A 24172-nucleotide genomic window follows, 5' to 3' on the forward strand; every position below is an offset into this window, starting at 1 on the left:
GTATATAAAATAGAAGAAGCATCTATTGAGGACAGATATTCCTTGACTAGTTTTCAGCGTACGATTAGAGAGTCCAGTGCTAGTATGCTCATCCGCCGTTGGAGTGAATGCTCATTTCCCTGAAATAGGCTTCACTTCGTAGTGGTAAGTCTAACGCCACCTTATTAGCCACTTCTGTTTGAAAAACATAACAGTGACGGAAAGCTCCTTATAGAAAACTCCTCCTCCTACCTTCCCTCCTAGCTTCGAGTCATCTGTGAAAACGCTCGCAACGTCTCTTCCCCTACGACCCCTCCTCATCTACAAATCCATCGTCGGTATATAAGCAGAGAAAAAAGGCGCCATGAGTGGCCTCTGCGACACAGTGATCCAAATTTTCAGGAATGCAGTCAAAAGAGAGTTGGGGATTTTCTTGTTCGGAACCCTTCATATACTCAGCTTTCTTGAGCGCACTTCGCATCAAAACACTTGTCAGCAATATCCACCATTGCTATTGGTTTAGTCCACAGTGCACCGAATATACCGATGAGAGCCGCTCTTTGGACCCGCTCAACCTATGTATTTAGCAGGTGCAAAACAGCACTAGCAACCGCAGAACATTATTGGATAGACTACGGTTTCGTAGAGCCAAAAAACTATCTAGGAGAGAGTCCCCACATTTTACCTATAGCTCGTCTACAGCGAGATAAGGCAACCGATACCTTCCTTATTCTCTGCTCAATATTACCTTATCAACAGAATGAAGGCGTGAACCTCCAGTAGAAGGAAGTGGCATGTTTGGAGAACCACGTCGTTAGCTTTCAGCCGCCAACCTCGTTCCTCGAGTTCAAAGCAGTGTGGCAAGTACTCCACCCTGCAGGGTAACATTATTAACATTTCGGGATATTTTTGCACTATTCTACTCCGCTATGACCGTACAAAAGGTAGTTGAAAACAAGCCTGTAAACCTTCGACCTCTTCAACGGACGAAAATATTAAAAAGTTTATATGGTGCTTGAAAGATGTCAAGAGAGCTCGACATCTCTAGCGAGTCCGTTCGAATGATTTTGGTGGATATTTTGGGTATGAAACGCGTTCTTGTTCGAGCGCTCGTAGCGATAAAGCTGAATATTTTTCAAACAAAGTACTGCAAACAAGTCGAGCGAATTCCGATCCCGAGTTCATGAGTTTGACATGCAAAAAAGTCAACATTCATCGGAATGGAGGAAAAAATTACTCGAAACCAAAAAAATCACGCCAAAGCCGCTCAAGATATCAAGGCGATGCTCATTGTTTTTTTCGATATACGTAGTTTGGTGCATCATGGGTTTGGGTAGACGGTCAACAACGAGTTCTATTGAGTCGTATTGAGGCTTTTGCATGAGATTATAATTTTTTTTAGATTTTTTTAATTTATCAAGACTTAAGTATATGATATTTCTTCCGTAGACAAATGAATAACTGCATTATTTTTATTTTTTTTTTTTTATTCTTATTTTATCAATTTTAATATAAAAGCAAAGTTGAAAACGAATTACAATTTAATAAAATACAAATTAAATAAAATATCAGAAGTAGAAAACTGTAAGCTTCTTCTTGAACTCAATGCACACACTGCACTTTTGTTTTATTAAATATGCTAAAGCTTACGTAAATTCAATAATTTTTGGTAAAATAATAAACTTTTCATATTTTAACACATGTTCGGCTTAATGCTTGCTTTATTATCATGCCAGCAGCTAGCTGTCTCGTGAGCCAAATGAAAATAGCATAGAAATGTATCTGTTTTGTATGCATAGCAATGCTTTGCGTAATTTATGTAAATATATTTATGTATAAACGTGCATTAGTGTGTTGACTTGTGAGTGTGTAGAACAACAGGCATACTTAAGTCATGGCAGTCATGTCACGCATACGCCATGTAGAACAATGTTGTGCGCACACACAACCGGCGAAAGAAACATTGGTTTATGTGTATCGTGCTAATATTTGCTCAAACACACACGCACACACATATTCATACATAGCGGTATTAATGTAAATACACATAGTTATGCTTAGGCAAGTGTTTGTGTATTGGTTTAAAGCAGCAAATAAGTGGTTATGCACGTGACTATAAAATTCAATACAAAATTTATTTGGCAAAACAAGGCAAAGTAGTGAAATTCTATATAAAACAACAAAACTACAGCAATAATATGTGTAGAAATCGAATTACAATGCAATTGTCGTATTTTTAGTAAATCAAATAGATTTTTCACCTGTTTTTGGTAATTGAAAAGTGAATTGATTTAATTAAAGTGAGTAGAATAACGTAGTGGCACATTTAATATGAGCCTAAATTAAAGCAATTGCTGCTTAAATAAATTGAAATATGAGCAGCTGTTGAATTTCACATGTTTAGAATTATTTAGGCTTAGTATAATTTCTCGAAATTTCATATTATTAATTTAATTTGCAAGAAATCTTAGTGTGCTTATGCTATTTATATAAGGAAAACATAACACATGACATTTATTGCATGACAGTTGCTACTCGTATGTACTAAAATAACATTATGTAGGCATTTATCCAATGAGATGTGTTTAGAGTTAAGCAACCCGGAAGTTAGCTGCAGCTCCTACTCTTCACAGATCAAAAAAACATCATTTTCATGACTTTTGACTGGCTGCAATGCTCAAGCAAAATTGAAATTGAGTTTTAATGTTAAAAGTTATGACAAAAGGTTCTAAATTTTAAGTTAACACACGAGGAGTAGCATAACTTTAGGCGTTTCCATAGTAAAACATTTTTTGCCGCAGTGCTATCATAAGTAAAATTAGGTAAAAAAGTTAAAATTAAGTATAACATACTATATATAAATAAAACTAAAAATAACAATAAATGTAAAAACCATAACACAAAACATTTTTCAAATTTAAAAACAAAAATAGTAATAAATAATAAAAAATATATAAAAAAACTAAAAATATATTTTAAGTACTAATTAAAAATTAAAAAAAAACATAACACCAAACAATTAAAAAAAAAATTATTTAATAAAAATTGAAAATATAATATAAAATATATTGAAAAAATTAAAAATAAAATAAAAAAAATTTCAACAGAAAATTAAAACCACAAACCAATTTTCATAATCCAAAAAAAACATAAATACAGTTGAACTTCCATAACTTGAACTCCTACAACTCGAAGTTCTCCATATCTAGAAATTTCAAACAAATTTTCATTCATAACTGGAAGTCTCGCTAACTCGAAGTTTTTTTGGTGGTAAATAAAATTATACAAAACATATTAAAACCCAAAAAAATTACAACAAAAAATGTATAGAAAATATAAAACCGAATATATAAAAATATTAAAAAAAAAATAAAATATTAAAAAAAATAAAAAAAGAAAATATTAAGAATATAAATACAAACTAACATAGAAAAACAATTACAACAAATAATGTATAAAAACAAATATGTAAAATATATAAAAACGAATTTTTAAAAATATTTAAACAAAATTTAAAAATAGGTATAATATTTAAAACAAATATAAAAATAAAAAAAAAAACAATTATAACAAAATATGTATAAAAAAATATATTAAAAATATAAAAACGAATATATGATAATAAAAAAATATTTAAAAAAAATATTAAAAATATGCACAAACAAAAAACAACAAACTATGTTTAAAAAATTTTCACTGAAGCTGATATCTAGGCATACTTTGATAGTTACATACATAGCATATAAAAAATCCAAACGCAGCAAATATGTCAATCAGTATATAAAATAACCCTACAGCTGTGAAAAAAGAGTGCGGTTGCTAAGAGGGAACTGCAAATTATTATTTTTCCTTCATAATGACATCATAGGATGATTCTAAGAGTTTTTTTGAATCAGTTAATTTAAAAAAGTTTTTCAAAAAGTCGGTACTGCATAAGTCTAAATTCAATTATGCGGCATAAAATTAAGAAAAAGTCTCGAAAATTTTTATCTATGCAATATTTTTAAAGCTCTAGCCATGAAATATGCCACTAACTACATCAATCTTCGCTACACTATACCAGCACCCCAATGCGTTTCTAAATTACCCACATCTTTCGCATATATTTCAATGTACTTTCTCTTTTTTGCTTCCATTACCATTACTATTCCTTATTATAAACGCTTATCATAGCTAGTTTTTGCAAACACTGTCTTCGGCTGCTTTGTATAAGCCACACTGTGAACTATAAACTTTCCCTCGCAGCACGTTCAAAATCCCGTCCATTGACGACAAGGTTCACATGCGCATCCTGCCTTTATACATTTCCTTCTCGAACTAATGTTATTTTAATGTGCTTTCAATTGAATTTCTTGCGGCAGTCAACGCCACATAGAAAATGCTTTTATTCGTTTTCGCCCGCATTTTATGGGCCAACTTAAAATACCTATATAAATAATATATGTATGTGTGTGGAAGTGGGTCTATATTGGTGTATGTACTCGTATATGTGTGTGTATGTATATCCATATATATATAAGCAACTAGGTGTATATGAAATTTTCAAAGCCGCATCTGGCTGAAACCACTTAAGCTGCTTCTTTGTCATCCTTTGGCATTGCATACGTGCACACATCCAGCCATGCGCCAAGTGAGTGGTGCAGTTGCCTTGCCCCTCATTGTGGCATCATCATTTGAAAATTCAATCTCATCGTTTGCCTTAATCCCTGCTGTACCTGCCCACATGTTGCACTATAGCCATTAAACGGTTATAAAGGCGTAAGCATCTTCACTCATACACACTTACACCAACACATGCACGCAAACCGTTAAATGTGTTTTTTTTTACACTGGTCTGCCTTCAATTCATGCTTTTGTGCCTTCAATGGCGCGGCGTGACTGGATTTAAAGCGAGGTGAAACCATATTTCCAACAACTATTGAATGGCTGTCCCATTACAGCAACTACCAGCAGCTTTACTCATACTTTGGCTGGTGTGTGTGTGCGTGCTTTAAGCCTTTCAACGATTTGCCAATAACAGACAACAACTACAACATCAGTGAAGTAATGCTTACAAACTTAAATTGCGGAGTACCACCAACACTTTCTGCCTCTACCCCTCGAAATGGATCGCCTGACCGCAATCGCTGGCTTTTCTGTTCGAAAGTGCTTGCCGATTTCAAGAAATCACTCGTGTGCCCAACAGGCCAAAATATATCTGTACACACCTGCATGCATACATATAAATATAATAAGCTCGAAATTTGAAAATTGATAATATTTATAAAATTTTCGTGCACTCAAATAGCTTTCTATTTGCCACACTCCCGAATTAGCCGAACTAATAACTATGAAGGATGCAAACATATTTCAAAGAGGATTGCCATATGATTGTAATATCTACTAAATATTAAATAAAACCAAGAAAAAAAATTGTGAACTGTTAGCAACGCTACAATTTTAATTTTAACTTAAAAAAAAAAAACAATAGTATGGAGTTGCCACCTGTATTAATAATGTAATAATAGTATTGACATATTGGCAGCATAGCTTTAAATTTGCATGTTGGTATTATATATACACTATTTATTTGTTTCGCGAATAAAATTACAATATTACTACTTGACAGGGTTGCCATATATGTATGTATGTAGATGTACAATGTAAAGAAATCATGCTTTTCCTCAATGAGTTTTAAAATTTTAAATATTACTTCAATTAAGTAATAATTTATACATATGTATGTACATATGCAAATAAAAAATGCATACATTATTTGTGCATAGGGTTGCCAACTACTAAAAATACAAAAAATACAACTAAGCGAAACTCAAAAAAGCAACTTATAGGCATCAATTGAGAGATATAATTTTAGGAAATCACTACACTAAAATATATATTTAGTGCAGGGTTGCCAACTACATAAATAAATATAACGAAAACTATTCTAATTAAATAAAATTATAAAAACTTTTGGAATTGGCAAATATAATTTCAAGAAATCAATAGTTTTCATAGGGTTGCCATTTACATAAAATAAATATAACGAAAACTTTTCTAAATTACAAAACAATAAAAAAAATCGGAGAATCGGAAATCACAATTTGCAACAATTGCGACAGTAAAATAACTATTTAACATAGAGTTGCCAACAATTTTAAATGAAAATAACAAAAACTATTCCAGATTAAAAAAATAATAATAATAAATTTGTGGAATTGCCAAATATGATTTCGAGAAATCAATTTTTTATAAAGTTGCCAACTACATAAAATAAAAATAACGAAAACTTTTCTAAATTAAAAAAATCAAGAATAGTAAAAATATAAAATAAATTTGTGGAATTGGCAAATATAACTTCAAGAAATCAATTTTTCTCATAGGGTTCTCAAAATAACTACAACAAAAACTTTTCTAAATAAAATAATATAAAAACAATTCGGGAAATTAGTAAATATAAGTGGAAGAATTCAAACAAATAAAATTACTCAGCGACTAACGTTGCCACATTATTTAATAAATTCCTCAATTACGTAATTTATATCTATAAACCAATGACCAAATAATCCAACAATAATAATAATTTTGCACAATTAATAATATACATAAAATTTGAATTCTTTTGGCAAAAAAATTTTATAAAAATTATTTTAAGAATTTGTAGATTTCGATTTATGTGCTGCAAGCAAGCAAAATACCAGTAGTAATCCCACTTCTTTCAAAATAAAGTACCCAAAAATCAACACCATCACCAAATATGCTTTCTGGTTTAAAAATTTACACTCAACGCCACTCTTCAACAATCACCTGAATTTCACCACTCCAAAATCATTTGCGAAAGAAAAAGTATTTTTGCCATTAGCCCAGCCATTTACAGTAATTTACCAACGTTCAACATGCGCCAGATTCAATGGCGTGACCATTGCCGCAAAATCGCCGACGTGCAGTGCAACAGTCACATAACAAGCAAATACCACGCACCTGCCCAACCGAAAATACAACTCGCTACCTCTCTCTTTACCCCACACTTGCAGTAAGTCCGACTTTTTCACATGTTCGCCTGAATCTCACATTTTTCATAGTTTTCTTCACACTTTCCCTTACCGCAGTTGCCAGTCAGTGAAGTTTTTGTTGTTGCTGTTGTTATTATAAATTTATTTCGATCACGTTTCCATATTTTCCAGGTCAGTACGCTTCGTTCGATTTCAATTCAAGCGCATGTTGCCAAAGTTGCCTCAATGACTTGCTGGTTGCACGCTGGACGCCCGCCGCGAGTGCAGGATAGCTTGCTAGCTGGTAAGCTGTGTAGCGCTGTAACTGGCTAGCTGCTGTTACAGTTACTTCTGCTGGTGCTTACACATTTATGATTTTCTGTTTTCGCTGAATCGCCTCATTTCGATTCCATGCAACTGAACTTTGTTGCTGAGTAATGAAAAAAAGGAAACAACAATAACAAATACAACAACTGCACTAACTAACTGTAGTGTAGTGTCCAGTATGACTGCTTGAATAACTGCCCGAATGACTGTAAGAACGACTACCGAAACTACTATATGTGGCTGCTGCTGCACCAAGCCACCGTGGCGTATGAGTGACATCACTGAACTACGGATTTCGGTTTGCTTTGGGTTAGTCGTTACTAAACGCGGCTAATAACGATTTCAGTTTGTTAATGAAAAGTGTTGTGTTAAGTTGTTTTTTTTATATTTCGAGGAGAAATTTGTTGTAGCTCTTCTATCCTAGTGACTTGTAGAAAGAGTACTAAACACGAAAGGTTTAGAATTGATTAATAAAAAAATTTTTAACATTTGAATTTACAAAGTTTTAAATTAATCAGTAATTTATTTTTTATTATTTAAATTAAATTAAATAAACTACTTAATAAAAAAATTAAAAAAAAAAAATATTAACAAAAGACAAATTATAAAAAATTTGCGAAATCTTCTCTACTAAATTACTTTATTGAAAATAAAACTAAAACATTAAAATTGAAAAAAAAAATTACGAAAAATACAAACTTCTTCTGCTGTATTCTCCATAAAAATATGTCTTTATAACAAAAATAACAACAAAAAATACAAAATAATCCAAAAAAATCCAAAAACCAATAACAAAACAAATAAAGAAAAAAACTTATTAAAAATTGTTCAAGGCTTGAAAAAATTTATTATAAATCATTAATTTTTAAAAAACGTTTTTTTTTTCTATTTCTTTGAAAAAATTAACAAAAAATTTATTAAAAAATTTTCAACACTTGAAAAAATTTATTTACAAAACATTAATTTTTAAAAGTAATTTATTTTTTTATTCTTTCAAAAAGATTAATACCTTTTTTTTTTGTAAAATTTTTTAATAATTATTTTTAAATAAAATTGGAAAATTAAACAGTTTTTAAATTATAAGAAAGTTTTTAATAAAGAAATTACAAAATTTTATGAATAAATTTCTAACTCATAAATTATTTACAAAAAGTAATACCAAAAAAAATATGAAAATATTTTTTGTTTGCAAATAAAAAAACCTTTTTTAAAACATAAATTTTAATAACTTAATTATTATAAAAAAATTCTAGACTTTAAAAAATATGTTAATAAATCATTAATATTTTTAAGTAATTTATTTTTTATATTACTTAAAAAAATTCACAAATATTAAAAACATTTTACAAAAAAAAGTATGACCAAGTTTCATAAATATCCTCATATACAAATGTATGTATGTACATATACTACATATTTTTTTTTAAATAAACTTAAAAAAACAATATTTTAAACTATAAGAAAATTTTTAATAAAGAGACTACAAAATTTTACTACTTAAAAATCTCCTCATAAATTATTTGTTCAAACATATTTTATACAAAAAGTAATACTAAAAAATTTATCAAAAACTTTTTTTTTATAAATTTACTTTATTGAAAATAATTTTTTTTAATAAAAAAAAGTTTTTTCAAAACATTAATTTTTACAACTTAATTATTAGAAATTAATATTTATATTATTCAAAAACAAATTTAACAATTAAAAAGCAAAAACTTTCCAAGCCATTCAATTTTTTCTAATTACAAGCTTTTACTAAGAAGAATTCCTTATAAACATTATTTATAAAAAACCGTAATTGACAAAAAAATCATTAGGTCTTCTTATAAACATTTTTACTCCAAATAAAATTTAAGTAAACAAATTTTCAAAAACAATTTCCAAAATTTTTTTAACTTAAAAACTTATGCGAAAAAAATTTAATTAAAAAACAAAAATAATCGAAAAACATTAATTTTTTAAGCCTACTATTCCCACAATTCTACACACAGCTCATATCACAACATATATTTTAAATCAAAACAAATATTTATGCAATATGTCAGTCTACATGCATTGCCGACACTAACCCTTGTTAAAAATACAAGCAAAATTTTTGGCACATAAACTCCTTAAGGTCATTTATGCAGACACGACCATTCAACGCTGTCATGTTATTTTAAATAAAGCAAAAACGCGGAACTACCATGGTACCCAGTGAGTTCGTTGCATTTGTACGTGCGTTGGTATTTTTGACGGTCGTACGTGGCGTATGAGTAATGGCTGGCATTTACAGGTGAAATGACGCTGGGCAAATATCAATCGGTCGTGCACATTCATAAATACATAGAGATGTATGTAATTTCACAAAATCTGTATGCTTACACTCCGCTTTTGTCGCCAAACTTTTATGTAACAAATCACATATTTGTTTTTGCCGCCAATTTTAGCTTTTCGTTGACCTTATAGGTTATGGTGTGGCAAAATTTTGCAAGCAACTGAAGCGTGCGACTGAAACGCGCGACGTCGTCAAAATCATATACATATGTATGTATAAGGGGTGGGTGTAAAATCAATATATATGTAGTACATGTAAGGTTGTAGCAGACTGTGTAGTAAGCATAACGTCAAAAAAAGAAAACATTTTGAAACTAAGAAATTTTTCACCACAAATACTGCGAACGTAAGGAGTGATTGGGTGCAAATGCGTTATAGCAGATCATTTTTTATAACAGCAGATGGTGACTTCTTCGATTCAAGGTCAAGTACAACCTCTTTGAGGGCTTCAGACTATACCAAGTCTTTAATTCAGAACTCACCGAACCGAACAGAAAGGCATTTTGCACTAACAACCTTGAAAAATATTTCAATTTTTAAATTCCAAAATTAAAAATAGTTAATATAATAATTTGCCACACATCTTACACTTGGTTTCACATCAAAAACATACCAGTTAAACATATATGCAAATAAAAGTATTATGTAACTGAGTTTAACGAATGGAGAGAAATAAAGGAAAATTGTGTGCTGTAACAAAGTAAAACCAAAAATGCAGGCAATCGCCAGTTAGCCTACATAAAACGCCGAAATGCGCTTCGCAGCAGAGAACCAACACCAACAAAATATACAGTGAGCATACACATACACATGCCAAATTTCAGCGTAAAATGTGGAAAAGTAAATTTTTATTTGACCAGTAAACTTGAAATAAATTGCAATTCGAGCCAAACAGACCAAGTGAAATTCCACGCACTCAAAGGGTGAAAGTATTTGCGTAGCAAATCAAAAGAATTACAACAAAAAAATACGAAAAAAACATGGGTATAGCTTCGCTAAATATCCTTCACAGGTGCATTTCTTACAGCATAAAAGGCTATAAAATGCTTTCTCTATTGATTTTGGGCGGTTAGTTTGTAAGGCAGCTGCAGCTTATAGTGGTCCGATCTGAACAATTTCTTCGCAATTTACATAGCAGCCTTTCACAATAATCTAAGCCAAATTTCGTTGAGAAATATTGGCAAATAAAAAAGTGTTTCATACACAAACTTAATTTTGATCGTTTAGTTTATATGACAGCTATATGCTATAGTGGTCCGATTAAAATGATTTGTTCGGAGACTATAGGGCTGACTTCAAAAATAATTTGTGCCAAATTTCATGAAGATATCTTGTCAATTAAGCAAGTTTTCGCCACAAGAACTTGCTTTTCATCGTTCAGTTTATATGGCAGCTATATGTTATAGTGGTCCGATGTTGCCAATTCCGACAAGTGAGCAGCTTCTTGAAAAGTAACGAATGTGTGCAAATTTTGGAACGATACCTCAATCATTAAAGACTAGTTTCCGCATATATACACAAAGACGGTCTCCAACGTTTTCTTGAGTGGGTTACAAACTTTATGGCAAAGATCCTGTTCAGGGTATAAAAATAAAAATAAAATTCAACACCAGAGCTTAAGTGTAGCTTATATGCACACCCACGTGCATATAAGAATTGCAAATATTTGCAAACATCGAACGCTGGCGTGTGCTTTGAGCGCATGCAACATTTTATGCAGATGTGCAAATGTATGCGTGTAAGAGTGTTTGCCGCGCGTGTGAGTATTTGCTTAAGTGTGCCGAAATCGATGCAAAATTCACTTTCATTTAAAATTGTTGCGAACAAAGTCTGTGGATACAGCACACACACATGCATATATAGAAAACACCATATCATATATACATACATATATAGAGAATACACATATAGCTAAGCATTCTCGTATGTGTATGTATGTGTGCGCTGGCATTCCAGCTTACTTAGTTGCATCAAAGCTTTGCCGACTAACCGTAAAATATGTGCCTACGGCCATGGCTTTGACCATGCGGAAGATATAAGCACACATACACGCACTCACAGCAGCACACATCAACACACAGATGCACACGCGTGCTTGTGGCGCATGGCAACGCTTCAGCATTGCAGCTTTGCTTGTTACACTTGTGTGCATTTAGTGGCAAAGTGTTGTTGTAAGTGCATTAAGGCACTTCGCTTCATATTGCAACATTTTCCGGGTAAACTGCCCACACAAATTTCCGTTTGCTACAATTACGAATACCAATATATTTTTGGCTAACTTTAAAAACCTATAAATACTCAAAAATAGTTTTGTGGTTAACTGTAATAGTTTTATTTGAATCAAGCATGCATTGCATTGGTTTGTGCATGTGAAAGTACAAATAAATAAATAAATGCATAATATTTTGTCTTTATTTGCCGGAGTATCGCACATGCAAATATTCAAAAATACTGTTTGCTCAGACCATGAAACGAGCATGAATTCGGCATTTCACAATTAGTGGCAACTCAAGCTTATGAAAAGCCTGCATATATGCATATGTATACGCTTGTGTGTGTTTAAAAAAAATACAGAAATTTTATAGTTGCAGAAATATTTGGACAAGAGAAATATTTGCCAATATTTTTGTTCTGTCAATAATTTTGATAGTATATTTGTGCTGTGGAAATTCCCTGCAAATTATGGAACAACAGCAAAGATTGTATTTAATATTTTTTCCAGAAATTATATTTTATTTTTATTTGCTAGTATAAATATACATATTATATGGAGAAATGGTTTTTTCTACCATTTTGACATGATTAGAAAATATGTAAAGTATGGTGGCTTAAAAAAAAACGAATATTTTTTCGCTTGATTCGCTGAAAAATAGTTTCTTAGTCATCTAAGTATTAGTTCTAATTGTAACGGAAAGATCCTCTGTCTTACACTTTTCTATTTTATTTCAGATTATCAGATAGAAAAAATCGAATCTGGCTTCCAACTTCTCGGAAAAAATATCTGGTCTCATAGACTTTGTAGAAAATTTAATGCTCTACAAGAAGGTCTCAGCGATTTTTTCGTGAATCTTACCGTTTAAAAGTTATTAATAATTGCAGTTTGATTATGTTTAGTCATATTTTTTCTTAATCATTTTATAGGACAATAAAAAAAATCATTTTTAATGGTTTTGTTGGATATTCACTGTTCTACAAAGTCTCTTATATATAGTTATATTTCGGTTATACGACAATAAAAAAAATCTATTTCCAAAGTCCTTATATATAGTTGATTTGATTTTTTTATTGCCCTAAAAATAAAGCATATCCTTAGCAAACTCAAATTTCAGCAACGAAGATGTCGTCGCTGCCAGGCTTGATCCTATCCGATACGATTGAAGAGGTTGTCAAGGTCTTCAGCTCTGTGTGTAGGACTACTCTTGAAAGCTGCTGTCCTTTGAAATTTCAGAGAGGTAAAGGGAATTCCTTTAATGGACATCGGAGCTAATGGATATCAGATCCTCAAGCAGAAGACTTTGTCCGTAAATGTGGCTCTAGAAACGATTGGGCGCTATATATAGCAGAACTAGCTATATACATACAAGACCAAGTTGAAGAAAGCCAAAAAAACCTCGTGAAGTGCCGTCTGCGGTGGTGTAGAGTGCTGTCATGAGTCCTTATGATTTAGACGCAATCTTGCGAAAAATCCTACTCCAATGGGGTATCTAAGAAATTTTGATGGTGGATGGACCGTGAGCAGTGAGAAGTCTTTGAAACTTTGCCTGCATGTTCACTTTCCGTTGAACCATTCGACCGAAAAGATGCTATTGAGGGTGCTACGAAAAGGTTGTACAGCGTTCTTAGACCTTCTGGGTGAATGTCACCTCATTCAAAACCAGTCCCTGGGCTCTGATGGCATCATACCGGAGTCTTCTGTCACGAACTGTCAATCAACTCTTGTCTCAGACTGCCAGATCACTGTGGTGCCTTTCAAGGATAACTATCAGCCATCAAAGTAGCAGCAGTTGTAATTCTTCGAAGTGCGGCTTCTTTTAGGGAAGTGTGCATCCACTCCGATAGCAGAGCTGCTATAACGGTCTTCAGCTCGCTAACAGTGAACTCAAAGCTAGTCAAGGAACGCATGACTTCACTAGCCTTAGCATTAATCTACTTTCATATTAAACTTGTCTGGGTGCCTGGCCACAAAGGAGTCGTCACAAATTGTGCAGCCAATGAGCTTACATGAGAAGGCACCCACAGCCAAATTTCATCAGGATGGGAACGAACTGGGGTTCACTCTTTTCGTGCATTCAGCCTCTGGATCTATGGGCTTTGCACAACCTAAGAAATTTTATTTAATCAGCATTCAATATTAGAAAATATTCAGCAAATTAAAAACACAACACAATGCTATGCATTTCTAATTAATTTCCGGTGGAATTTAAAAAAATATAACCACATAAAGTTTTAGTGCGTGAAAGTTGCCGAAACCAAATTTTACAGACAAATAAAACCGCTAACACATCAAACAAATAACTAGGAAACAGACAGACAGACAGCGCCAAGCAATTTAAGTTCAGCAGGAAGCAACAATACAACAATGCAAACAAACAACAAACTATATGAAGCATATGCACAGGGGCATAGAAACCGCACGTCGCTTTCACCTGCAAACCAATTGCCAACAACTTTTTGCCACACTCACATGCGATGCGCTAACCTCACAGGCTCACAAGAGCGGCGGCAGCAGCAGCAGCAGCAGCAACAACAACTGGTGGCAGCATGCAACGACAACTCGCCAAAGCACTTTTGTACAGCGCTTGTCTGCCCCATCTTCTGTCCGCTCGCCCGCTATTATGCGCTGTGTCTATCTATTTGCTGACATTTGCAGCAGCGATTCAACAGCTGTGCCACATTGCATGCAACACATTTTATTCAGCTCACTAACAGCCAGGCCAACATTGCAATAAAAGCTTTTCAATATTTGCAACTTTTTATGCCTTTTCTTGTTTGGTTTTTGTTTTTGTTTTTGCTGTTGCATTCGCTTTTGCAGTGCGGCAGCTGCTGCTGTTGGCAAATAAATAAATATTTTGGCAATGCCAAAGCACAACAGTATGCGCACACGACGACACCCGGCTGCCGCTGCTGCTGCTGCTGCATGGATAGTTGCAAGTAAAAGCAAATATAGCAAATATTTTATATACATATGTATGCATTTGCTGCTTGCTGTAAATATATAATTGTGTTTTGCATTTCATGCGCAACTATTTTAATAGTTTTTATTATTGTTGCTGCCACTCCTGCTGGCATTGTATTATTGCAATGGCAAACATTTTATTTGCGTATTTGCATACAGGCTGTGAGATGTGTATCTAGCTATGTGCGCATGTGTGTGTATGTCGTGTATATGTGGATGCAAGGCTTTGCTGATAACTGTTTGGCTTGCATTTAGTGAAATATAGCAGTGTGCATACACACACACATATACATACATATGTACATGCATAACAGTATCAAAATTTGCCACATATGAGTGTGTTTGGTATCTAGATCTCTATTACTGGAAGCAGTTATGCAAATTACTAGTATTTGTTTTGTTGTTGAGACAGCAGAAGCGATTATACAGGGTGTTGCAATTGAAAGTGGCTTGTGAGAAATATATTTTTTGGGTAAAGGTACTTTTTTTTCAAATTTTGAATATATAATATTAAAGTTGTCATAAAAATGTTATGCTATGCTATGATGTATGTACTATGTTATGCTGTTCTATGCTATGATATGCTTCACTATACTTTATTATACCATGCTATGCCGCGATATGTTATGCTAAACTAAACTATGCTATGCTGCCCTCCGTTATCTCTTATGTAATGAAATTCGAAGTTTTTTTTTCTATGCTAAGCTGTTGCATGCAATGATATGCTTTACTCTACATTGTTTTACTATGCTATGCTATGTCACGCTATGCTATGCCACGCTATGCTATGCTACTCTATGTTATGCCTCATGTAATTAAAATTAAAGCTATTTTATGCTCGCTATGTTAATGCTATGTGTATTGATGTTAACCAACAATTTTATGTTATGCTACGCCAACTTATGCCAAGCTATGCTTTACCGAGAAGTACTATGCCTCGATATACTATGCTTTGTGGCGGAATGCTATGCTAGCCCATGTTAAGCATCATGCAATAAAGCTACTATGTTAAGCTGAGTATATTGCTGTTATTCAAAAATGAAGAGTTCTGACAATGTTATGATATGTTTTGTTATGTTACATTAAGTTGTAATGGAATGATAACGTTACGTTGGCTGTGTCAGTTATGTTAAGTTAAGTAACGTTATATTTTGTTAAGTTATGTTACGTGACGTTATGTTATTCTACGTCATGTGAAATAATATTATGTTTATGACATAATTGTAGATTTGTGTAATGTATGTTACGTTACGTTACGTTTAGTTACACTACATTAGGTCAAGCTAAATTACGTTATGTTATGTTACGTTGAGTTATGTCACGTTATATTACAGTATGTTGCGTTAAGTTAAGTTACGTTACATTACGTTACGTTAAGTTAAGTTATGTCACAATACGTTAAGTCATGTTCCCTGACAAAATTGTATATGGTACCATCTATGAATCAGTTTTCATTACATTACAAATTTATACAAAATTTTAAATTTTGTTATATTATTTAGCATCCTTACATGCAAATTTACCTTTTCCAACTGATTACAAAAATTACATACAAATTCTAGCTTTCACAAAACACAATTTTTATTTTCTACACTCAAATATATACCCACATTTTCAAATTAAAGTCATTAAACCTTTATTTCGGGCAATGAGTGTGCATCATGGCGTATACGCAACATTTGCTTATTTTATTTAAATGAGTACAATTGCAAGCACTTGAAAAAATATGCTCAGAATGCTTATTTAAAATAGTGCAACAACATTTAAAATCAATTTCAGGTAAATAGCATGAGCGGGTATCTTTCACTTTCTGTTTATGCATTGTTCTCTTTAGAATACAACCACTATCTCGTACCCACACAGACACACACTACACCTTCTACCTACACACATATAATTTGTCGCTTTGAGTTATGACTGCCGGTGCATATTTATGGCATTTCTAATGCAGTGCGACACACGGCTTTTTGTGGCGAGCGGTTTTTGCTCTCATCACAGAATGCATAGTGAGTATGTAAAGCAATTGTTTTTTTTCTGTTTTTCCGTTTTCCGACCATTTGCCCTTGCTTTATGTGCTTTGTGCTGGTAGTGCATTTTTTATGCTCGTTTGCATACTTTATAACTGGCAAACATTTGTCAACAGAAATAGAGGGAGTAAAAATAGAAGGAAGTTTATATAGTGGGAGAGCAATGCACTATGTGTGTATGTGACTAGTATGCGACAGTAAAATAGTTTTGCAGGTGAATGCAATTTAAATCTACCGTTCGCAGTGTACATATTTATGTATCTGATGGTAGTCTGGTAGGCGAAGTTTTCTATTTAATTTCTGCACATAGAATTTATTGTTTTATATGTTTGTGTGAGGGGTATGCTATATAAAATGATTTCAAATCAAGATCTCTTCACCATAGCCTGCTTGTATTGAATTTTGATTAGTTTGAAGGCAGTATTTTGATCGAAAAACTCGAGTCCTTAGAAAACTTGATTATTTGACGAGATATCTTTATGAACTTTGGCACGGATTATTATATTGACAAGATTTCGTCACGAAATTAGGCATGGATTTTTTCAAAGGCAGCGCCACTATTTCTGTAGATATTGTTAAGATCGGTCCACTATAGCAACCATACATGGATTAAGCATGTTTTTTAACCAAAGGCAGCGCCGAATTTAACGTTTTTCATTCTTATTTTTGTAGATATTGCCTTTTAAGATCTAAAATTATTTTCCAAATTTCTTATACGCCAGCAAAATTTAGCCAAGCATTAAAATAATAGGTTGTCAAAAAAATCATACAAAGTGTTTTATTCGTCGCATCGGGTCAAACCTTTTTATTTCACGCGCTAACATGTTTTTATTGTTTCTTTCAAGTCGTTCGTGAGTTATAGCGTCGCAAACATGGAGCAAAATAAAGGGAAATGCTATACCTTTTTGGAAAGCTCATTTCACGCGCTAACAAGTGCTTGACTGATTGTTTCTTTCAAGTCGTTCGTGAGTTATAGCGTCGCAAACATGGAGCAAAATAAAGGGAAAATACGGTTTTTCTTGATAAAGACATTTTTATATTTTTATTTTTCCAAACAACAAATGGTTTTAACGTTTTCGTTCTGGTGTTTTGAGAAAGCCACGCTCGGAAGGCCTGTCGTCGAAAATTGCGATAAAATTATTTTCGAAAGAGACCGGCAAGTTTCGGTTATACATGAGTCATCAAAAGTTCATTTCAATTTCAAAAAAAAAAAAAAAAAATTCAATAAAAATACCGCAAGACTTTTTTGACAACTCATTATATAATGAATTTAAACGAACTGTTTTTATACATAGCTTTGGAAATATATATATTTTTTATTTTTTTTAATATTTATATTTTTGTAATTTTTTCTCTCAATCAGTTCTCCTTTGTAAAAGTAATTATTGCAAAACTTTCAAATATACCCTAAGGCCACATAATTTTCTATTGAAAATACAAGTCTAGAAGCATTAACTAATTTGTGAAATTAAAAAAATAATAAAAACTTAATGTAAGGACGCTCAAAATTGCCACAACAGAGCAACAACCTCTCGGACACCACTGCGTATTGGCAACTTTTTATTACCCAAGCATGGCGGTTGAAACATGATATGCCGAAAATAACATGTAAACATAGACTTATATAAATAAATGCAAGCAATTCAAAAAAAAGCACATAGTGAACGTGGCAAAAACAACAAAACTAAGCAATCTTCAGAATTTTTGTTTTTTCCTTTTTTCACTTGCCAAACAAACACAAGCACGAAAACAAAAGAAATTTATGCACTCACTTATATGAAGTGGCAGCATGAACTACTGCTAGTGCTACTAGAACAACAAAACAACAACGCAACAGCAAAAGCAACAACAACAACAACGCTACTACATATATTGGCTGACTGCGTTTCAACTTGCCAAACGCGTGGCAATAAATGCTGCTAATGCAACGCTGCAAGCACACAAATGCATGTATGATACATACATATACGGTATATATACATACATATGGCGTACATACATAGTATCGGTATGCGAGCTGCCATAAATGTGTGTAAAGTAGTTTGAACTTTTGCAATTGTGGCAGTGAAAAAATGTTGGCTGACACGCACGACTGCACAGGACACTTTCCCACACACACACACACAGCCAACGGGCTCGAGCAGCTCGTGCTGCATAAATGCTGGGGCGGCGCGCTGGTGTGTCAGGCAATAAAACGATAACAAACAATGGCTGAAGTGCATGAGCAATGTTTGCAATGAAAAGGTACGGGGCAACAATAGTGAAAAATGCTCTAAAAGCGCTTATAAAAATACAATAACAATGGCAGGGCGGGCAAAAAAGCTTGCGTGCTTTGCTGCGCAACAAACACAAATTTATTTATTTTTCTAATTTTGTCGTTATTTTCTTATTTTATTTTATATATTTTTTCTTTATATTTTTTCGCCACACCCAACTTTGAGTGCCTGCATGGCGAAACGCAAATAAAAGCAACAATTTTTGTGCAGCATGTTGCAAGCGAAATATTGTCGTTGGTCGCCTTAGTATGGCAGCACATTTGTTACACCGTTAGTTCACTCATTGCAATTCACGCTGTCTTTGCGGCGCGTTGTGTGTGGAGCGTGGTGTTACGCGACCTTCTACATCTAATTTGCTACTTTTTGGTTTTTGTGAGTGTATGCGCACTTCACTCACTATAGCTAACTCACCCTGCACTACTTTATCTTCTACTTTAAAGCGGGCATGATTTTTTCCAGCTTCTTTGTTTGCGCTCTACACACCCTTCCCTATTCATACATTGGATGCGCTTCAGTTTTATGCACTACTAAGTTTTTTAGTGGCGCATGCTGTGCGCCAGCTGTGGCATGCAACACATGTGCCGCAAAATGGTGGCGTTGAAAATATTCAAAAAGTGCAACTGCTAACTAAAAGTAGCAATAAAACAAAACATGTGTGTGAGGGGTGTCTACTCTTGTGTGGAAGTCAAGTTTATTTACCCAACGCATGTTTTTGGTATTTGGTAGTGTGGCAGTAAAACGCTGCTTAATCTATATTCACGACAAGTGGAGGAATCTTACAAGTGTAAGAAGGTCACCAGTAGCCTGGAAGAACCGGATATAATGTATAAAGTATGCACTGAGATCCATTCCTAATTTCATCACATCTAATCGCTAAGTCCTGCCAACTAAATTGCAATCTTTAAGAAAAAATCGACCTTTTCAAAGCGATGTGGTTCAAGATTTTGGAAAGGTCGATCCTTAGGTTTTTTTTTATAGTAGAAGGAAGCATCGAAAGCTCGAGTGCGGAACTGTAATCCGCTACACCTAACATACTACGATTCTTGGTCGATTATCTTCTATGAGTAGTTGAGCAAGAAGTTGGTCTCGTCTCTTCCAGAGTCTTTAGTATATAATAACACATACTTTATATGTAGATTGAATCCATTGCTTTTCCACAGCAGTTCTCGCTCGTCAAAAATTCATAATACCCGACCCTAATGGTGCTTTGCGCATAAATGTGCGAAAATGAATATTTTATTCTTTTTTTATATTTTTTTATGCATAACTTCTGCTTTGCGGTTTTTGCCACTTCTAACTCAACCAAAAGCGGCTGCAAAATTTGACACAGTTTGCCAAACCGCAAGGTGTTGGTAGTGTCATTCACATAATTTTTTGCAGTTTTCATTTTTCGGGTTTTCACCACTTGGCACATTGTGAATTTTGCCAAAAATTTTTGGGCACTAAATTTTTAAAAAGTTTTGGATTATAAAAGTGCCTTGTAGTGTCAAGCAAAGTGCGCTAAAATTATATTTTTCGCTTCAAAATTTACAAAATTTTAAGGATTTAATAAAAGTGCTGACAATTTATGCTTCAAAATAGAAACAATTAAATAAATAAAGAAAGTAATAATAAAAAAAATAAATTTATAAAAGGCTGATGTTATTCTGAGGGTTTCCATACAACTGACTTTGGTGGATTTGCATATGATATTAGTATTTAAATAAAGAAGTTTTGTTTATATAATAAAAAGTTATTTATATTTCATTTATTTATAATAATATTTAAAATGTAATATTTTTCTACTTTTTCAGGTAAAAACTCACCCTTGTGCAAAATGGCCAAATATTGGGGCATATGTGTTAAGCAAACTCCATGTATAATAACGGTATTATTACTAAGTTGCATAATACCAATTACTTTTCAATATGGCAGCTTGGCAAAACAAGGTATGCTGCAAATATAAAAAGATATTTGTCTATAATTTTGGAAATATGAGTACAAAAACCAAAAAATTTATATATTTTTTGATTTAAAATTAATATTTAATTAAAAAATATATTTATTATATATTATATAAAAATAATATTATTATATTTCATAAAAAAATTAAAATAAGTTTACTATAAAATTCAAGAAGCTGCTTATTTATCTGAACAATCGATAACGGATCACTACGAACTGAACGTTCAAAATTAAGTTCTTGTATGGAAAACTTTGGGCATGCCTTATTGTTTAAGACAATGCTACATTCTCTGAAAAAATTATTTTGATGGGACCACTATAGTATATAGCTGCCATACAAACTGAGCGATCTAAACCGAGTTCTTGTATGGAAACTTTTTTATTTGACAAACAATCTTTATGAAATTTTGCATAGATTATTGTTTACGGCAACGCCATAATCCTAGAAGAAAATATGCAGATCTGACCACTATAGCATATAGCAGCCATACAAACTGAACGATCAAAATCAAGTTCTTGTATGGAAAACTTTTTTATTTTACATGAGTTACGTTTTCAGATTTTTCTATGTATAAGTTGCTAAAAGAAATGCAGCTGTTAAGTTAATTATAGCTGCAGTTCAGCAGAAATGAATGTTTCTCTTGTCTAACAGCGGTCTTGCCACTTTTATTTATAACACTTTATCAAGTGCTTACAAACAAATTCGAAATACATTAAATCCGAAGTAAGCGCGCACTTTAACATATATAAAATAATATATACATAAAGTTAATATGTATGTGCATGCGCACTTAGCAATCATTACAAGCGCCAACAACTGCAAACACAAGTGAGAGTCATACATTGCTCCAACTAATAAGGATGAGCTGCATTATTGACTCACTTATTCATTCATTAAATCAACAACAGTGAAATATGTGGACGCACACACGCATAAATACACAAATATATATATTTACAGGTATATTTGTATCTATGGTATGGAAGCTTACGCAGCCCGTGTTGTATGCATTGCGCCTCAGCGCCATTTTACCACCACGTGCGTGTATAAATACGAATTTCCGTTTGCAAATACAACAAAAATGTACAACACTATATAAATATTTATACACCGACACTCAGCAGTCTGCTTATTACAGCTATATGAAGCAGATATACATATGTATATGTATATGGTGCAGTAAAGAGCATGTTGCGTATACGTCACGTTGACCAATTAATTAATTTATTATTAAATCATTAAACAAAACGTATTGGCGTGCAAACACAGACAAATGTGCTGCAAATGAGTTGGCATGCCGTTTTTACCGTTATATGAGGTATAAATAGTTGTTACAATGTAATGTGGTTGAGTATGTGTAGATTTCTCTGCTAACTGTGAATTGCAAGCGCTTTTCTGCTTAATAAAGCTTGCAGGAAATTTATAAAAATATATATTACAATAATAGCAGCTATTTTACAAATGAAATCATTCAAACAGAAGCAACTGCAATTGTCTGCTTTGTTGCTGGCAAATTTATATATTTATATTTATTATAAACGAAAGCAATTAAATGAAATGTTGTGGAAGCACACAAATGTTTATTTTATATGCAGTTACAATTTATAATTGCCATATCTGCATGCAGACAGAGTTATCTGTGCGTATGTGCGCATGGCGTTCAAGCGAAATTCTTTATGGCATAGCCACTAAATACTCACATTTCCTCTTCCACCATATATGGTATTAAATAAAAAATGTTGTTTCCGCCATTACAAAGAAAATGCGGTATTAATTTTCGTTTATGGTTGCCATATTACGCTGGTAAACAATTAAAATATATATTTTGTTGCACATTTACGAGTATCATATATTTTATTTTTCTTTCATATATTTATAGCATTTTTTGTACTATTACAGTGCACCCCTTTTATTAATTTAAGCTTCATGCTCACTCAAGTACGGGCTGAAAGAGCATGCATATGTAATAAAAATGGCTTTCGTTTTTTTATGAAAGGAAATATGTCCGTGTAATTGCGCTTTTCCATGCCACTTCATGCGCTTTTAATTGCTCGAGTAGTCAGCCCAAACCAAGCAATTGATGTAGAAGAATCTTCATGTTTGTTGCAGATGAATTACATACATATGCAAATTTCCAGTTATTTTTGCCATAAAGGCAGCAATTTTTTAAGTTTCAGAAAAATTAATGCAAAAAAAATACAGAAAAAATAAAAAAATACAAAAAAAAATACACAAAAAATTAAAATATATTTATAAAAAATATTTAAATTATTCCAAAAAAAATAATTAAGCTTCAGATAAGTGAATACAAAATACTTGTAATTTTTTTTAATATTTAAAAATGTTGAGATATGTAAATAACAAAAACAAGACAAAAACTTATTTAAAGAAAATATTAAAAAACATATATTCAACAATTCGAAAAAATACAAAACCAAAATAAATCAAAAGAATCTACAATTTTTTTGATACTTAAAAGTTTTCAGGTATGTAAATACAACAAAAAAAAAAAAAAAAAAAAATTACAAAAAAAAATTAAAAAAAAACTTTAAAAAAAAATTAAAATATATAAAAATTTAAAAAATTTAATTATTCCAAAAATACAAAACATATATTTTAAGCTTCAGATATTTGAACACAAGAAATGCAGATTTTTTTCAATATTTAAAAAGTTTCAGATATGTAAATAGCAAACACCAACAAAAAAAAATATTTTTAAACAAAATATTAAAAAAAAAATATATTTAAAAAAAATATTAAAAAAATAAAATAAAAAATACAAACCCTTAAATAAATAAAAAGCATACAAAAAAAAATATTTTAAAAAATATTTAGAGAATACAAAAAAAACATAGAATTGTTGCCAAAGTGTCCCTTTGACTATTTTTCAAATAGTTAACGGTTGTCGACAAGATTTCAAATAAAGATAACTAACATTTATTTATAAATGACAAACATGAAGCTATAATATACATATGTATGTATGTATGTTTCTACTATATAACCATGAGATTTACTTCAAATTTGTATCTAATAATCGAAAAAATATAATTCTGCGTCAAAAATATTATCGATAATACCCGAGACAGACATGTAGTAACAGCGAGAATCCTTTTCTAATAATAGTATTTCTGTGTGTCAAAAATGGGTTAAAT

General features: G+C 32.3%; 1 protein-coding gene and 1 long non-coding RNA gene across 9 annotated transcripts in view; one reads left to right on the forward strand and one right to left on the reverse strand.

Moving 5' to 3' along the window:
- Positions 1-24172, forward strand: part of LOC126763090 (uncharacterized) — a 281618-nt gene that overhangs the window by 245573 nt on the left and 11873 nt on the right. For 6 of the 7 annotated variants that reach the window (XR_007667554.1, XR_007667553.1, XM_050480291.1 and 3 more), the window contains one exon: positions 20866-21000. The exons of the other annotated variant lie outside the window; for it this stretch is intronic. Coding sequence is in view for 4 of the 6 variants with exons in the window: in XM_050480289.1 (XP_050336246.1) it covers positions 20866-21000 (135 nt within the window). In the remaining 2 variants the exon portion in view is untranslated. The remainder of the gene's footprint in view (positions 1-20865; positions 21001-24172) is intronic. 7 annotated transcript variants of the gene reach the window in all.
- The window catches only part of LOC126763096 (uncharacterized), a 175850-nt gene that overhangs the window by 121432 nt on the left and 30246 nt on the right, over positions 1-24172 (reverse strand). For both annotated transcript variants that reach the window (XR_007667557.1, XR_007667556.1), the window contains exon 2: positions 20878-21005. This is a non-coding gene — a long non-coding RNA (uncharacterized LOC126763096). The remainder of the gene's footprint in view (positions 1-20877; positions 21006-24172) is intronic.

This window comes from Bactrocera neohumeralis, chromosome 6, assembly GCF_024586455.1.
Source record: "Bactrocera neohumeralis isolate Rockhampton chromosome 6, APGP_CSIRO_Bneo_wtdbg2-racon-allhic-juicebox.fasta_v2, whole genome shotgun sequence".
NCBI classification, from domain to species: domain Eukaryota; kingdom Metazoa; phylum Arthropoda; class Insecta; order Diptera; family Tephritidae; genus Bactrocera; species Bactrocera neohumeralis.